This window comes from Haliaeetus leucocephalus, unplaced genomic scaffold (genome assembly GCF_000737465.1).
Source record: "Haliaeetus leucocephalus isolate CR32 unplaced genomic scaffold, Haliaeetus_leucocephalus-4.0 Scaffold439, whole genome shotgun sequence".
NCBI lineage: Eukaryota > Metazoa > Chordata > Aves > Accipitriformes > Accipitridae > Haliaeetus > Haliaeetus leucocephalus.
Genome location: NW_010972875.1, coordinates 1,969,345 through 1,988,322, shown reverse-complemented (window position 1 = coordinate 1,988,322; position 18,978 = coordinate 1,969,345). Strand labels below are relative to the sequence as shown.

Sequence of the window (18,978 nt, the reverse complement as noted above, 5' to 3'; positions counted from 1 at the left end):
AATACAGAAAGATTTTTTTGGAAGACTTTCTGTTCTCAAAAATCATTGTAGCATGTTATAAGCCTCCCCACCCACAATTGGTACAAAATGCTGCTGCTGGGTTTCTGAATATCCTGAAATGGAGCAATTTTATAATTCTAATTCTAGTTCTATTTTACTGTTTGTGAGATTCTCTTTTACAGTGTTATCTTGACCAAGCATTTACAATTTTGATGCAACTTCTGTGTGATGAGATGCACCTGCATACCTTCAGGTATGAGCCAGAACAGCTTTTTCATAGCTGTACTTCACCATGACATGAAGTGGGTTCAGTTTGCTGGTGTCTAGGTCAGGATGTTGCTGTTAGATCAGCCTATAAATCAGTACTTCACTTTTTTTTGTCACTTTCTATGAACAAATTGCCACTGTAGGTGCTGTTCTTTACTAATCTCTGATTTGTAAGGCATCTTAGCTTATCTGAACATAGTAATATGTGTATGCTTCAGAATAATTTTTGTTTTTTATTATTGCATGATTTTGACAGCTGTTCTAATAGAACATGGAGAAGACAAATTTGTAAACTTGCAAAATGTGAAAGTTAAGCTTCTATTTGCTAAATTACTCAGAGTTTCTTAATGGTTTTAGAATAGCAATTTAAGTAGTGATCAAGGCCTGTTGCCCCACCCCAAGAATGTGCTCTGAAACAGAGTTAACATTGCTGTTGGCAAGTTTTGCTTTTTCAGTCTCTCATTAAATTCAGACAAACAAGATTTATTTCTTTCTTGTGTAAGGAGATGGATGGGAATGAGAGACCTAAGTGAAAAGAATGCAGGAGACAGGTGGAATCATTACGCTACAAGGGAGCCATGTGTCTGTAGTTTATTCTGGGTCCTACAAGACTTTGCTGTATTGTTCATTGTGTGACAATAGGAAGCTCAGTGAAACAAACAGGAGATAAATGTAGAAATGGTAAATGGAGATAATTTGTTAAAGATCATGTAATTTTTAGTGTTCCTTCTACCAACTAGCTATCTAGTTAGTAACACAGAGTATGAAGGTTATTCGAAAGGAGTATGTTGTGGTGTTTGTTTTTTTAAATTATTTTTTGTCTGTTTGTTTTGTTTTTTAACTTTTAATTTGTCATATTGGTTTCTTTACAGTATGGTTGCTCTGTATTTCTACAAACACTTTATATTTTTCTGTTGGATGTTAGCCTTTGCTTCTCATTAGCAGAAAATAATTTCATTGCAAGCTTGAATTTACTTGATCTTTACATAACATGCTTCTAGCTCATAATTTTTGAGTTTTGGAAAACTGATATTCATAAAAAATTTAGACTGTTATGTTAGTTAAGACAAAGGCATTTTTGTTCGGTAAGGCTATATTAATTCTAGACCCGATCCTGAAACATGAGTATAGTGCAGCTGTTTTAGACCTGGACCCTTGTTTTAGTTTTGACTGTCATAAAAATATTTGAATAGCTTCTCTGGAATTCTATGGAGTTATTCTTTATTTGAGTTCTGAATGCCTTTGGTTAAATTGTGTAGCTGTGATGGTTGCCCTTCTTAGCTTTAATCATTGTAAAATCAAAACTAAAAAAAAAAAAAAAATAAAAAAAATCACTAAACCCAGCTTTTATATGAACTCGTAATAAAACTTATTTACGATGGATTTACTAGGAGTTCAGTAAACTCTATTAAGCATTTAATACTCTAGCCATTTCAGTATTTAAGTAGTGAAAAGTAGATTGCTTGTTTGTAAACTGCATTGATTTGTGAAACTCTTTTACATATTTACTTTTATAATAACAGTGCTTTCTTTATGTGGAATCATTACCTTAATGAAAAAAAACCTAGGCAAATATGAAAGTGAATAGCTGCTAAGCAGTAGCTGTGCATGTGTCCATTAGCGATTTTGCTTTACAAAAAATCGAAAATACTTTCTGTGCATTCATCAGCTATCTTCATCTTTGTTTGTCTCATAAAGACAGATGAGTATCTGTGAATCCAAAGCCAGCAGAAGAATATTTTCTTAAAAAAAAAACAGCAAAAAAAAGGAAAAACAAACACACCCCCTTCCCCCAAAAAAACGCGTTCTATTTTTGGCTGAATTAAATGTAAGGAGGATATCTTCCCAGGAGAGAAAATGCTGAAATGACTGACTGAGTTAGGAAAGATTCCTGCTTATCAAAAGCCACTGTATAGAGTTGCTGTTGTCATGGCATCAGCCCTCTCTTGGTCTGGGCACAGAAGAATGTATGGCAAAACTGTTGGTGCTGCTGTCCCTTCACTGTTTTAAAATAAATATTACAGAAAAATTCACAAATCATAGTTTGGTGTCCTTAGGTTTTTGATTCTAGGCGTTAGTGGGGAGTTGCTGCCTTACACTGGCTTCCAGAAAATGTCTGTACCTCCATGGGATCTGAGGCACATTCTTCAAAATTATTGGGCAAGCATGCATACGCTCAAAGTACAATTCTTCTACTAACTATGTGTTTGTCTTTCATAAGAAGAAAATTTATTTTGTTATTTTGGTTCAGATATTGCAAAAGTTTCCAAATTTCAAATTTTAAGCAAATCTGAAGTTTGATGGGGTTTAATGTCTCCTTTCTGCTAGGGTGAATATTTCTCAAACAGGTGAGAATTTATACTATCTGTCCAAAAACTTTTCTGTGGGTCTGTACTTCCCTTAGCTTATTTTTTTCCTCTTAAATTGAAGATCATAATGTCACTTGTTAAAGTGAAACTTTTCTTTTCACAGCTCTGTGAGCGGCAGGTGTCTAATATCTCCCTAGCTGGAAAGAGTACTGTTAGGTCAATGCAGAGCTCTCTGTATTTCATTAAAATACTCCTAATAAGGTTTTTCTGTGTGTTTTGTTGCAATTTGCATCATCTCAGAAGGGCCATTTGGTTTGATAGGATCAGAAATCTGAACTGTTAGTTTTATTAACATCAGTAGGAAAATCCCATAGTGATCCAGTTATGATAAAATGGGGTATGTTTGGAATACAGCGTATTTGGGAAGCCACAGATACTTTCTTTTTAAGATGTGAAAACGTCCATCATAGTTAATCCTATTTGGATGGCACTTTAAAAAGTGTTGAAACATTTTCTTTTATTTTCTTTTTTTCTTTTTGTTTTTTATTTAATTGTCCTTTGTAAATATTTTGAATTTTGCAGATTACTTGGAGATTAGATTCACGAGTGAAAAAAGCTTTGGAAAACTTTCTCCATCAGGAAGTGTTACTTTTGCTAATGCTTATTGAAGGAGAAATTATGAAATATTTTTACTTGTGAAATATGATATCATACTTTATCTTACTAAAGTAGGAGGTAGTAAATAAAATAATTTTTTATATATGCAGTGAGGACTAATTGTCTTAGCACCCTGCTGTTTGCAGTCAATAAGTAAAAGCATTGTGCTTGGTCACTGATGCTTTTTAGTGGTTAATGTCATACTTGTTTATCTCCACAGGTAAATTTGGAGGAAAGGAGGAACTCCATTATTTGGAGATTTTCTTGGTTCATTAGGGGATCTTTGCCGATGGGGGTATCATACCAGTTTTCTCTATTGTCCAGTGACAACTGTACAAAAAGGTCTATAAAGAGGTTCATCAATTTTGCATGACCATTGTTCTGGATTTTAAAATATCACAAAAACGTTCACAATCTGTCCTTCCTCTAGGAGTTCAAACACTTTGTTAGCAGTTTGGCTGGACTATGAATATATAAGAAGATTTTTGCTGTGTGTGTAAAGCTACAACAAGAAAATTATAAAGATGTGAATTCAGAAAACCATAACTGTATGTGGTACTTTTAAAATACACAGATCCTTCTGGTCTCCAGAGAACAGTCTTGATGAATCTTCCAAGAAGATTTCCAGTTGTGAAGCACTTTCAAAGAAGAGTCCAGATGGCTACTTAAGATTTTAATAGTAATAGCTATGTTTAAAAATGTCCTTGTATCAACAAGAGGTGCTGTGGATGCTCATCACAGGGGAAGTGTTGAAAGCTATGTGTGAGTTTGAGATGGTGGCTACAGGGATACCTATTTAAGCTAAATGAAAAACAAAAAAAATCTTAGGCAGGTGGAAGGGGTCAAACAATAAAAGTGAGGAAAATTGAGGAATTTCCAGGTAATAACAGGTTTCACATATGTTAAACTGGCATCCCTTTGGGATGAAAAATGTGCGAAACGAGTAGCAAGAAATGAACTCTGAAATGGAATGAATTTCTATGTGTTATGAGTTGTGTATCTTAAGGAACACGATTGTCTCTTTTAATATGAGGCAATGTTATGAATAGCTGTTGGAATAAGAATAGAGGTGAAAGCCTTGAATATAAGCTGTACTTGCTCATGACAGGCTCTGAATTTTATTTATTTGTTTATTTAGCTGCACTATCTTTATGTCATCTCATGATGTTTCATGAAGCAGCAAAAGTAAAGATCATAGACCAGGCAGGCTGCAGTTGCTTCAGCCTCTCTAGCTAGTAAGATGCTGATTTCTGAATGAGCTCCATGCTGCAGAGGAGCCCTGCTGGAAGGGAGTTACCGTAATTGTTCAATTTGGAGCTTTGTCTGCACTTGTCTTTCAAGTGGAGGGGTGGGGTTGGCAACAAGAGAGCAGTTTTGTCTCTCTTGCTTGATATCTGTCAGGGCATTTGGGAAGATAGCAAGGCAGGTTTTGTATGTAGTGCTACCAGCTTGCTTTTGGTGCTTGGTTCTGTCTTGTGTGCCTCAGATGTGAGACTGTTGCTTTCCTAGTATGTTGAGTGACAAGAAAAAGAAAGCATGTGCATGCAGAATGGAGTATGGTCTGAATCACACTTCTGTACCTCAGCTGAACTCTGAATTGTAGAACAGTTGAAGAATTCAGTCCTTTCAGTGTTTTTCTAAAGCAGCAAAATGCAAATGGCTATGGTATCTTTAGGTCACGAACTCTACTTTCCAGTAGTAGCTTTAAATTGCTTTGTGTTAAATGTACAACTTCATGTAGAATTCAGTTCCTTACCTTGATGCAACAGCTCACACAAATTGTTTCAGAAATAACGAAAAGGTTATTGGACCATCACTAAATGGCATAGCATACAAATTATTTGTAATGGCAAGGTGTGGTTGCATCATGGATATTTTTTTTTTTTAATTTTTTTTTCCCCCCGTCCTTTCAGCATGTTTCTGCACAAGTGAGAAACTTGTGAATATTTGGAACTGTAACATTCCCTCTCCTCTCTGTTGTCATCTTCTTGCTTTGTTTTTGAGGACTAAGAAATTGAAGCTTTTAATTTATGTATGTATTTGTTTGTAGCAGTTGTCTTTGAATATCACTCTCCAGATTGTATCATCTTGTCTTAATTCACTGTGACCATATACTAAAGCCTTTCCTTCTGGGAAAGGATGGGAGTAGGGAAACTTGAGTCCATGTCCTCTGCTCTGACTTAACACTCCTTAAATCTTGCTAAGACCCGAGGTATTCAGTGGCTGCTATCATGTGGAATTTGATGGAAGCCAAGCATCTATCTAGAGTAAAAACTTACTTAGGGTTAGGTAGGGAGACAGATGCTCCTGTCATTATGTAAGCTTCATTTTTGGGGAGAACTTAGCTAAAAACCTGTGAAAATTCGAAGAAGATCTGTCTGAAATAACATTACCATGATTACAGGTTTGTGCACCCGCTCTAAACGTGGGAAAACTGGGTGTATTTCTAAAACCTTAATTTCATCTAATTAAATCCATACAACTTAATATTGTGCAGTATACTACAGTATGCTATTTTCTTCCACAGGATCGCTACCTCATTCAGTGCATTGTTCACTTGGTAGCTGTTTGATAATTTTAATTTCTTTTCATGGAGTAACCTGTGCCTTTTTTATTGCACACTGTTGAAGAGTGCCTTACAGAAAATCCTTCACCAGTAAAGGAATGTCCTGCGAGGAAATGATCAGTAATTGCTGTGTTTGGCTTTTTGAGGAACAATGATTAATTTATTTTTTTTTATCAGTTCCTGTTAGGTAAAGGAACGTGATCGTCTCTTCCATATGACCACCCAGGTCTGCGAAACAGTATGAATGATTCAAATATCCATATATTTTGCATTCTCAGTTTTCTATGTCTTTTATGGTGGGTTGGAAAGGAATAGTTTTCTGTCAAACTATACCTGCTCAAAATACTGCTTTCATAAGTGTCGGCTGAAGTTCGAGTTGCTCAGCAGTTCTGCAAATCAAGCCCTAGAGCATAAAGTCAGGTACTAGGAAATGAAAAATGTACAGTGAAATGACTGTATGCTAAGGCTTTTGATTTACACTGAGTAGAATTGGCAAAGCCAAAGATAAGAGCTAACTCTCCGGGATAGTATTTAGTCACTTTAATTATGTGATCCTCCTTTTTTTTTTTTTGTATTTTTCAGCCTATATAGGAAGGTGGCTTTCATCTTCATGTGTCCTAGATCCATCCCATACAACAAGCAAGGCATGGGCCTGATGGTGCATAATCGAGTGATTTAAAATTGTATTGATACTGCAAAATACACACACATAGCTGCTAAAGTGAGGATTCTGAATTACTTCTGTAGTAAGTGAATAGAGAGATTTGTAACTTTTCATATAAGTTACATCTAAGGTTGTAACTACCTTAGAGTGTTGGTCAGGAATGCATTTTTGAAACAAATCTCTTAGTTGTCCCCACTTCTTATGTATTGGCTTTCATCATAGAGCCATCTCAAAGTACATGTACTAGATTTCTTTGTAATGTAATGATGTGGAGTGATGTGGAGCGGGATGTGCTCCAGTAGCATATACAATATACTCCACTGCAAATAAGCCTGCTGCATGGCACTGACTAGAGCTAATCTAAGTGGCCCTTCTCACCTTTTGCTCTCTTCCTTCTTTTTAACCTCCAAAATTATGGATGTCAGGTTGTCATTACAAAATGTTTTGCGATAATAGCTTGAATCATTTTCAAGTGGTTCTGTTATGGGACACAGGAATTTTGCTTAGCTAAGAACCTAAAATTGATGATGCGACTACTTCACATATCGTGACAGATGAGCACGAAGCTACAGAGTTAACATGCGTAGACAACTTGAATTCTAGCATCTCCTTGCTCATCAGGGCTTGAGTTGGCAAACTTCATGTTCTTTTAACATCATTTTTTTGTGTGTAATTATATACTGTATGCTTCACTGTGGTTTCATTTTGAGATCTCATTAGGAAGACTGTAAGAGAGAGTACATATGTCTTTACTCATGGCGGTTTTTATTCCAATCCATGATATGTAACTATCACCTAAAATCTATATTAAAAGATTTTAGGCTGTGTTGAGGGATTTAAGTCTCTAAAGATTTGAAAAGCCTGATGAAAAGTAACTGGGGAGGCTAAGCCTAAGTATAGTTTAAAAGGAGAGGAAATCAATATAAACTTGTGGAGAAGAATTAATGTTATCAAAGCAATTTCTGCATTACTAGTCACTCTAATACATAAATATATCTTAGTATTTCATTAACATGGAAACAAATTTTTCCCACCTTTCTGTTGCAGAAATTAGCCTTCCTTAATAGCTGGAAAGGCTGAAATATATACCTCCAATTAAGGAGGAGAGGAGAGAAACTATGGTTGCTTTATCTGAAGGATTCTAGTTACTGGCTTTTAATCTTTCTGGAATAATTTGGTTGTTTGAAGGGAATCAAGTGCCATGGGGCTAGAATGAAGGAAAAGTCTAAATCTTGTTAAATCGTTAAGGGAATTCTCAGATCTTTCAGTAATAAGTCTTAGTCTAATTGTCACAAACTTTGTGGTAGTTTCCCCAAAGTAAACCTAAAGAGCTTTTGCAAATAGCAAAGGTAAATTCAAGGAAACATGTAAGGTTGTATTCGGAACTCTGATCAGAGATACTGTGATTAAAGGTTAAGAACCTTCCATGTATGGGCAGTAGGACAAGAGTAGTGTCAGAAGTATGGATGGGCCTTTTGTAAATTAGTGGTAGGATGGTAAGAAAGATGGATGTTAAAAAAAAAAAAAAGCACGTGTGCATATACAAACACATACATATACATACGTGTGTGTATATATATGTTTATATGTAGTATATTCTTCTTGTATTATCTGGTACCTCTCACCATTATTGGAGCCTTATTATATAGGTATGTGTGTGGACACCCTTGGATACTGCATGACCTCAAGATCTGACAGCCAAACACAAAAACAGCAAAGGGACCATGATCTCTTAATTCACAGGAAGGAAACTGATGTGAAGTGACAATACTTAGTTGATGTAGCAATTTCCGAAAGTGCTATGCTCCCATCATACACTAGTACTATTTCTGTACTTCAGGATTCTGTACTTTTGTACTTTCTTTACTTCAAAATATGCTACAAATGTATATTTACATAAGTATGTATATGTGTGTGTGTATGTGGAAATATATTCTCATGAAATCATGGCAGCAATTTTCCTTTTTCTCTGCTGTTGCTGTTATCCCCTTAGTCCTCCAGCAAAAAACTGAGATAAAAATATGGACTGATATTTCTAATGTGCATATAATAAGAGTTACTTACCCTTTAAAATAAAACTTGGAATTTATTTATTTATTTATTTCCAAGAATTATGTGCGGGGTAAGGGCAAACTTATGATTGGGGTTGGGTTTTTCTGAGATGTTTTCCTGAGACAACATTATTTTTTTTAAATCAACTTTATGTATTGTGGAAATAATGTTAGATTCATAACAGACAGCACATCAAAAGACATGATTGTAACTGCTAAAACGGTAAAAGTTGAGGAACACAAGCAGCAGCTCTAGAACTCCTGTGTTCAGATGAACTTTGGTTTGACTAAACCAAAAAGAATGCCAGCCCAAGTGTTGCTAGTGTAAAACTGAGTGGAAGGGAAAAAATAAAAAAAAAGAAAGAAAAAGTATTATACTTTACGGGGAGAAGAAGAGTAATTTTGTAGAGAAGGTCTGTTCATTAACCAAAAGCCACAAGATTCAGCCCCTCATTACAGATTTGTTTAAGAATTCCAGAGAGAAAGATGCCTAGGCCTTTCTTTTTAAGTCAACATACCAGAAGTTATGTGTTCAGCAATTCTGAAATTAGATGTGTTTAGATGTAGCTGCATGATTTTATTCATACATGTACTTAAGTTTTCCTTAACCTTGGTTTTTATTTCTGTGTCTGTAAAATAGTGGTGATATATTAGAAAAGGTACAAGACTAATTTTGAAGCTCCTTTAATTTCATCCAGAATAGAATCAAAGAAAGGTTAGTACAGCCTGTCTCAGGGTAGCTTTTGCCTATGGAAAGATAATACATAATAGAGAAAGCAATTTTGTACACTTATACACAGTTTATAGATTCATGTTAAAGGTATGTTTTTAAAAAAAAAGTTGTTATATAATTTCACAGTTTCTATACAGATAACAGGTTTTCATAGGTTATGTCTTTTTCAGACAGGGGTGATAGTGACAGCAGGACTCGGACATTATTATCATTCCTCCTTCAGGAAGGAAGAACAGCTTATCAGAAAGCAAATAGTCATCTCATAGTTAACTACTTTCCCCATTAGTATTTTTAGCCTTCAGTTAACTGTGCTGTTTAGTGAATACTTTTGTTCTATTATTATATCTGTAAAGAAATTTTTTTTAAAAGCTCTTATGTTCAACCTGTTTTTCAGCCTTTCTTCAAGTTTGTGAAGGTAGTAAAAATATAGACATTTAAGACATGTATATTTACAAAAAACGAACAACGCTCAGCTTTGTGCATTTTTTAATCTTCTTATACTTTTCTTCATTTGTCAGAAAGTCTAACACAGTTTAATCTATCTGAAACAATGAGCTTTCAGTCTGTAGAAGCAAGACAATTCTTATTCTGAAAAGATATTGCTTGGTCTTGCAGTCAGTACATTTTTGTATAGTGCTTGAATGGCCCTATTGTCCTCTTGTGCACTCAAAGTGAATGAATTTATCTTTCAAAGTGGAGAATTTCTTTCTTCCCTGTACCAATTCCCACTTCTGTTTCTGAAGGAGAGAACAAGACTGCACTCCTGAAAGCATATAATTCTGAACCTTGAAAATTAGATTCCAGTGTACCTGTCGCTCACAAAGCCTGGTTTATTCCAAGTGTTGTACAGTTACTGTAAAGAGTTTGTTAGGATCATTACAGAAATAACTTTGCTCTAATGTAGCAATGAAATTGGTTAATTTGCCACAGTCTTCAGTCCTGAAAAGTATATTCCTCACTTCTAATTTCTTAACCTTTCTGACATTCCTCACACTGAGATTCAGTACTGTAAGTTCTTATGCACTTGCTGAATTTAAAACATAATAGTTATTCTCTCGTCAGTGGGACTGTTCATACACTGCATATGTGTGCAAATTTTGGAGGGTTGATGCTCCAGCTAAAGGTAAAGACTTTCAAATTAATGCATTTCATTTCTAGAGCGCTTTCTTAATTGTGCATTGTTAAGTTCAGTACGACAAAGTTTGGTGTCTGTTCTCACAGACATAAATGTGTGCAATCCTGGCCTGCAGGGTGCTTCCATGCAGCCTGCTCCCTTTTTGTTCCAAGGAAAGTGGGTGCAGCTAGCTGCTTGAAGGCATAAAAAAGAAGAGGCTGAAGGGAATATAGCATAGAGATTTTCAAGAAGTAACAGTATGAAATAGGTAGATGAATAAAGTTCAGTTACCGTTCATTTTCTCTAATGTCATTTAATGAAATTCTCGGTTATCAGGCAGAAAAACCCTAACATACGTGCACAAAAGGAACTACTTTTTTGTGCAATTAGTATTTGGGAAATCTATGAAGTAGGTTGCTGCGGAGGCCTCAAAGCATGAATTTGTTTAAATTCCTTGCGGATGTGGCATCTATGGCTAGTAAGTATGATGGCTTTGCTGCAACTGTTGGTTTAGGGACTTTATGAGCTGGAAGTCCTTAGATTGCTGGAAGCTTATTTGGGAAGATGACAATGTACCTTTTCTTATTTACATTCTTTTTATGACAGTTGCCTCTAGTGAGTGCTTAAAGGGAAGCTATTGCACCAGGTGAACTTTTCATCTGGGTCAATATGGTAGTTATTATTTCAGTTGTCTTCATTACTTATCATTTACCTTAAGTAAACTAATCTGGACCTAAGAGTATATTGAACTGTTATTAACCATGGCTTCTTGCAGTCATTTAGCTGTTATTTAATAAACAAAGAATGCATTGCACTGTTGTTCAGGTGCAAGTATAGTCTTGTTACCTGTCCTTTAAAAATCAGGACTTCTTAAGGCCAATTAATTGAAACCTGCATCCAGTTTACATCTCAAAAGTGTAAACCATTTAATTCTAGAAGGGTAAAGGTTTGGGTTGTGGTTTTGTTTTTTTTTTTTTCATTTTGCCCATTTGATTTAAGACACTGCTGCTAATAGAAATAAAAATTTAGTATTTTTCTATCCTCATTCTTTTTTTTTTACTGTGTATTTCACGCTTCTGTTTTTCTCACTGGTGATGTCTGACTTTAAGAATGCTTCACTGTTACAGAGCATGCTGTCAAGTTAATACTCAAAAAGATTATTCTGCCCACTCCTTTCCCATAGAACTGATCTTTGAGGATGAATTAGGGACTGTGTAGGCTTCACAGAACTCTCTGCTGTCTTCTAAGGCAGATGTGTCAGTGGGTCTGAAGATGAGGGGAGAGAATAAAAATGTCTATGTTACAGGATATGAGGGTAGAAGAAAGGTAGAAATATTAAAAAAATATACTATATGAGGAATGGCTAAGCCAGGGTACTTGTTGAAAAGTTACTACTTTTTATAAAGGTTTGTGCTGAAATCCACACCTGGGTTCCACACTATTACTGTCAAAGGTAATGGAAGGTAAAAAAAAAAAAAAATTCTTAATGAGAAGTCTGGCAGGGAAATATTAGCTGACTTATCCCACACTATGTTTAATTAATGGAAATTATGGCATTTTAAAAATCTTATCTTAAAATGGACATTATAATGCCTTTCAGGGCATAATTCTCTCCAGCACTTCATGTGATAAAATTAGTACTTCCACTTGTGCGTAGACTCATATGTGTGTTTTGTGTCAGATTTAGCCTTATCGGTCATGGCTAAAATAATATTTTTATTTGCTCATACCTGAAATAGGGGAATGAAGCGAAAAGAGTTTTGTGCAGTTGTGGTGGGTCGACCCTGGCTGGACACCAGGTGCCCATCAAAGCTGTTCTATCACTCCCCTCCTCAGCTGGACAGGGGAGAGGAAATACAACAAAAGGCTCATGGGTTGAGATAAGGACAGGGAGATCACTTGGCAAGTACCTTCATGGGAAATTAGTTTAATTTATTACCAATCAAATCAGTGTAGGGTATTGAGAAAATAAAACCAAATCTTAAAACACCTTCTGCCCACCCCTCCCTCCTTCCTGGTTTTCTGTCCCTCCTCCCCCACCAGCGGTGCAGGGGGGCAGGGAATGGGGGTTGGGGTCAGTTTGTCACACGTTGTCTCTGCTGCTCCTTCCTCCTCTGGGGCAGGACTCCTCACACTTTTCCCCTGCTGCAGCATGGGGTCCCTCCCATGGGAGACAGTCCTTCACAAACTGCTCCAGCATGGGTCCCTTCCTGGGCTGCAGTCCTTCAGGCACAGACTGCTCCAGCGTGGGTCCCCTGCGGGGTCACAAGTCCTGCCAGAAAACCTGCTCCAGCGTGGGCTCCTTTCTCCATGGGTCCACAGGTCCTGCCAGGAGCCTGCGCTAGCGTGGGCTTCCCATGGGGTCACAGCCTCCTTTGGGGGCATCCACCCGCTCTGGGGTCCTCCCTGGGCTGCAGGTGGATATCTGCTCCCCTGTGGACCTACATGGGCTGCAGGGGGACAGCCTGCCTTGCCATGGTCTTCACCACGGGCTGCAGGGGAATCTCTGCTCCAGCGCCTGGAGCACCTCCTCCCCCTCCTTCTTCACTGACCTTGGTGTCTGCAGGGTTGTTTCTCCCACATATTCTCACTCCTCTTTCCAGCTGCAATTGCTGTTGCGCAGTAACTTTTCCCCTCCCAGGGCTGCTACCACTATCGCTGATGGGCTTGGCCTTGGCCAGCGGTGGGTCCGTCTTGGAGCCGGCTGGCATCGGCTCTGTCGGACACAGGGAAAGCTTCCAGCAGCTTCTCACAGAAGCCACCCCTGTAGCCCCCCTGCTACCAAAACCTTGCCACGCAAACTCCATACAGACATATCTTCTCCATATGAGCTTTATTGGTCACAAAATTTGAAAATCTTACAAAGAGAAACTTGTTAGTGATGCAGGTTTAAATATGTATTTACTAGAAAAACAATCCCCTCTGCTCGGGCAGGTAACTCTGAAGCTTTTCCCCTCCAGGGCTCATACATTTATCAGCCCATACCCAACCACCTGTTATGTGAGAGGTAACTTAGTGAACATCTTGCAGATGGTGAGGTATGTGGATTTGGCTTTTTGCTTGGGTGATGCAGTTTGGTTTTGTTTCTGATGCAGTTACTGTTTCTAAGAAGTAAGCTAATATTACCAGAAATTAAACTTGTGGAAGTGACTACCATTAGATGAACATCTAAATCAGTTGGAGGAGATACTGATGGTGTTCCGAATAGATCAGAAATAACATATGTGCCTATCAGTGTTTCCAAAATGCATGCATTTGAGAGAGCCTCACAAGAGCTCACTGAACATTTTATCTCCCAGCTGTGTTAATGTAAGATTGATTTTTATTTTAAGTATGTTATTACATGCAGGGGAAAAAAAAGATCATTTCTCTTGGTTTAAGGCAAAAATGCTTAGCATTTCTAATAATTGAGCCACAGATAACCCTTTGTCTATTTTAGCTGCTGTATAGTACTTTTTTTCAAGGACGTTTGACATATTTAGTTCATGTAATACATCAGAAGGATGAGCAACCAAAGGTTTAAGAAAGAATTTCATACCTAATATATTTTATTTTGTTAAAACAGTCTGTTTTAAAAGCAGACTAAAGTGCTGTCAACAAGAAGGATTTAGATTTATAAAACTTATTTAGTCACTAAAGCACGATCTAAGCTAGATACTTCCATAGTTTTGGATCCACATTTTAATGCAATCTGTTAATTTAACCTTTTTTTTTTTTTTCCTTTATTAATGGTTACAGTGTGCATTTTTTCTCCCACTAACAATCAAGTAAGGTTATTCTAGCAATTAGAAGCATAGTGTTTGGACAAAATTTGGTATAGGTTTATTTATCTGTTAATGAATTAGAAGGACCTTGCATGTTGTGGCCAAAATGTGTATTGCTGACCTTGGATTTTTGGACCATTCTGATTTAATTGTTCTATACGTTTTTGATTCTTGAATGACAAAACCCTGAACTCTTATTGTCTTTTCCCTAGGATTTTAAGACAGGATTTGGTATCACTATAATCCCTATGAACGTGGCAAATGTAAAACAAGTGGATCGGACTGCAAAGCAATCTTTTGAAATAATTACTCCTTACAAAAGCTTTAGGTGAGAACTTGAATATTATATATTACAAAATATGCAAATAACTAATGCACTAAAGAAATACTTGCTTCGTACTACAGTGACTTACCTAGTTTGGATGAAAAGGTAATGTTTTTATTAAGAATGCTCAGCATTTAAAAAAAAAAAAACAGAAGGATTTTCTTTCTTTTGTTTAGCTGTGTGCTTCATCTGTTACCTGCCTGACTAGACATCTGTGCCCACAGATTTGTATTTTTATGTAGCTGCCTTTGTTCATTCTGTGCAAGGGCAGAAGAAAAAAAAGGTCATTTTAACAACTTGACTCCATCTTAAAAGAATAATAAACCGCAATAGTGAAATAATGCTGCATCCATTTAATATTAAGCATTTTATTCAAAAAGAAAAGAATCACTTATGCCATCCCTTGTAGAAATCCTTTATTGAAATCAGTAGAAAGTTTCACTTTGGCTGATGCTGTGACTTGTAATGATTTTTAAGAAAATAAAAGCATATGCTAATAAAAGCCTTTTGTTAGGTGTTGTAGTGTTTCTTAAATGAAATCTCAGTAATGCAGGAGAAGAAGAAATCACTTTGTTCTCCTGGGCTTTCTAAATGTTAGCGAAGATTCTTCTTTCATTCTCAGTAGACTAGAGTAGCAGGTAAATTAGTCTTGAACAGTGATTTGAATCTGTGGCTAGTTGGTAGATAGCTAGTTCTTTGACTTTCTCTAAGCTATCACCATTTTGGTGCTTGCTTATTGTTGTTTATATTTTTCAAAAAGATCAATTCAAACGAAAAGCATTTTTTTGGATGTTGTAGTTAGCAAGACCATTTTTACTCATCAGTAAGTCTCCCTGTTTCCTTTGGTCATTCTATGCTTTTGTTAAAGTTCAGGCTTTAAGTTTGGTACGTGGTAACACAAAAAGATTGAAAGTAACTCGGGAACGTAACTTGAACATTACCAAAGCTGTGTAGCTCATGCTAGTAGTGGTTTTGTTGAAACCTGAACACAAAAATACAGGGAGTTTTCATTGACTAAAACCAAAAAATAACACATTTCATCTCAGTGTTTATATCTATGTAGGGGAAGATTTTTTTGACCATGATTTTGAGTGTAAATGTAATAAATAAGAGAGACTACAGACTATGTTTAATTGGGCTTTAAAATAAAGATCAATAACACAGAAAAGTCAATTGTTTCAGCTTTACAGCAGAGTCGGAAAGAGAGAAACAGGACTGGATTGAAGCACTGCAGCAATCGATAGCAGAAACTCTGTCTGATTATGAAGTAGCTGAGAAGATTTGGTTCAATGAGTCCAACAGGAGCTGTGCTGACTGTAAAGCTCCCAGTCCTGACTGGGCATCCATCAATCTCTGTGTTGTCATTTGTAAGAAGTGCGCAGGTAGAGTAATTAATGACAGGCTATGTGGGTTCTGCAAAATGTCATATTTGCATATGTGTATGTCCTTGAATTGGCTTTTTTCACTTTTACAGTGCCATCCTTGTGAAAGTTTTGACAAACAAAAAGTGAACATAACTTTTTTTTTTTTTAAATAATACACCAAGGTCATTTTATTCTAAAGCACTTCCATGCATAAATGACAGATCTGTAAGGTGATCGGTTTCCCTCAGATGAATAATCCTTCACAATTAGTGGAAATTAAGACACACTAGCACTTTGTGGAAAATGGCTGGCTTCTGCAAGGCTGGATGCCAAAGGATAACAATTTTCAGTGTTTAATTTTGGGGTATTAATTCTATTATATCAGGGCATATTTTACTGCTAATAGGGATATCTTTTTCAGATACTACTAGAAATCTAGTTCTATCATGTTTTATATTTAAATATGTGCTTAAGTAGTAGATTCAGGGAAGTAGTTTATAAGTCTAGGCTTTCTTTCAAAACAACCCCTCCCAAAAGTATTTTATATCAGACAGCCTACTTTGCTTATTTATTACTATCAAATGTAATCCACTTGTTTGTTGTGTTGTGGTTTGTTTTTGTTTTTTTAATTTGGGGGTGTTTTGCTGCTTTTATTTTATATTCAAATTTCAAACCCAGCCTTTTTAAAAAACAGCAATTAGAATAAATCTGTCTTCATTAATTTTTTTTGTTACCTCAGCAGAAGAGAAACCAAGTTTAAGTGCTTTAGTTCAGTAAAAATACTCTTGGAATTTCAGGGCAGCACAGATCTTTAGGACCAAGAGATTCGAAGGTCCGGAGTCTAAAAATGGATGCTAGCATTTGGAGCAATGAACTTATTGAGGTATGTTGTGATACTCTTAAGTCTTTGTTCCATCTTGAAAACTGCTGTATCACTAGGAGTTAGTTATTGCTTTAGTCACAAGAAAACTGAATATATAGCAGCTAAATAACATGCTGCTGTTATAGTAAACTTGATGTTTCCAGGAATAATGTACCTCTGTGTTATTCAAAATATTCATTTTGATAACCTTCTGTACAATTTCTTTTAGTATTTCTCTAAGCATCTAGTTTTTTGGGAGGAAAAGAAATTAAAAGCTTTTGGAGAGCAATCATGATGGGCAATATTGGGAAGGAAAAAAAGAAAGGAAACTTCTCACTACAGTGTAGTTGCTTGAGGTGTTAAAAAGTGATGCTGATTGAGAGGATTGAGTCATCAGTATTTTCTTTAAAACATATGCCAGTCTTTTCTGATGTTTTACTCATATTTTCTAATATGAATTGAAATGTTATAACTGGTTAGCCTTGTAAAGCTTAGTTGCTATTGATGGCAAATGATGACTACAGACTTTATTATTAATTTATAGATGGCCATAGGCAGTGACTGAGAAGGGCTTCTGTCTCCTGCAGGCAATTTTCTTTTCTTTAATAACTTTCAACTTTTAGCAGCTGAAAACTATTTAGAGGATAGCTTCATATCCTTCATGCTATTTTGCTTATTTTTTTTCTTGCACCTCATCTAGCTCTTCATCATCATTGGAAATAAGAGGGCAAACAGTTTTTGGGCAGGAAATCTTCCTCCAGATGAAGAGCTGCATATGGATGCCCCTGCAGAAAAAAGGGTAGCATTCATTACACAAAAATACAAAGAGGGAAAATTCAGGAAAGCACCTTTTCCCTACAAAACCAAGGAACAGTTGAATAAGGTAATACTAGAACGGGTAAGCCCATACCATACCTTTTGCATTTTATTGTATCTGTGTGCAATTTCATCATCTTGTTAATCTGGTGAGAAATAAATTTGGAATCCAGAGTGACGTTCTCACAGTGCTGAATAAGGCTTGTTTTGGAGCCTTTGCAGGAGTCATTTTGTGATTTCTTAGTTCCTAAGTTTTTTCCAGTTAGTTTGTTTGTAGAAGGTTATGGTATCTACATGGTGCCTGTGATACATCTTGCAGAGCCATCAATGAGTATGGATCTTTATTTTTCTCCAAATGTACACTTGAGGAATGCAAATTCCCACTTCACTTCTTTAGATTCCTTCTTTACGTGTTTTTGATATCTTGTATGTCTGACATCTAACATTCCAGTACATTTGATGATTCAGTGTTATGGTGAAAGTAGCTCATGCACACTTATGTAGTAGCTTTTAGCTAATTGAAAATGAAACAAGCTAAAATTCATGATGAAAAAATGTGTGTTCTCAGTGTTTCCTTTTACACAAATAACACAAATTCTTTACAGTTACAAAGTGGAAAATGCTAATTATAATTATCAATTTCTGTGCAATTTTTGATATCTGTTGATTTCAGAGTCATGATTGTTTAGGGTTTATGAATATAGAAGACTTTAAATGCATATATATTGCAATGCTAATGCATTCAATTACATGAGTCAAATTGTCTCAAAGGGTATGCAGAGATTGTGGGGAGGCAGTAACATTTAGAAGTTACTGTGGCTTGAACTTGAAAGGTCTCATTTGTTCAGTGGTTATTGTGTTTTCTGTATGTTTTATAAGTTGTATGTTATTTATACACATAAAAAGTTAAAATAAGGGCATATAAAGAATAGTTGCATTAAAACATCTCTAGCCAAAGTATAGAACCATCTCACTGTATAGTCTGAATTTAGGTTTTCTGAATTTAATTGGAATTGGGAAACATTTTTGAGCTTCATGGGGAGCTCTTTATGTCTTTGCAAAATAAAACATTTGGTTTGTTTTCTATTTATTGGTAGCAGCTGCGCAAGAGACTTTATTTAACATTGTAACTGAGGACCACAGAAAATTACTTGGTGTTTTACAGGCTTGATTTTTCTGAAGTCTGTATTTTTTGTTGGTGGAAGGGGGAAGGGTGTCTGTCAGTTAATCATTTCACCACTGGGAAAAATATCAGATGTAATGGTCAAATTCTCTATAGAGACGTGAAATTGCAGTGTAATAAGGTGGTCATTGCCGAGCAATTCTGGAATTTTTACTGAACTGTCTGCCCTGTCATCTCATGCTTACTGGATGCTTGTATGTTTATTAGAGCAGCTGAATTTTAGAGTAGTATTCTTGTGTTGAGTGACTTCTTAATAATTTCAGAAAAATGCATTCATTAAATAATTTAAATACATATTAAATC

The 18,978-nt window shown here is 36.1% G+C and overlaps 1 protein-coding gene across 1 annotated transcript in view; it reads left to right on the top strand.

The window, feature by feature from the left end:
- The window catches only part of ARAP2 (ArfGAP with RhoGAP domain, ankyrin repeat and PH domain 2), a 124,796-nt gene that overhangs the window by 40,148 nt on the left and 65,670 nt on the right, over nt 1-18,978 (top strand). The window contains exons 9-12 of the mRNA XM_010574428.1: nt 14,338-14,453; nt 15,633-15,832; nt 16,612-16,697; nt 17,377-17,559. Coding sequence (XP_010572730.1) covers nt 14,338-14,453; nt 15,633-15,832; nt 16,612-16,697; nt 17,377-17,559 — 585 coding nt within the window. The remainder of the gene's footprint in view (nt 1-14,337; nt 14,454-15,632; nt 15,833-16,611; nt 16,698-17,376; nt 17,560-18,978) is intronic.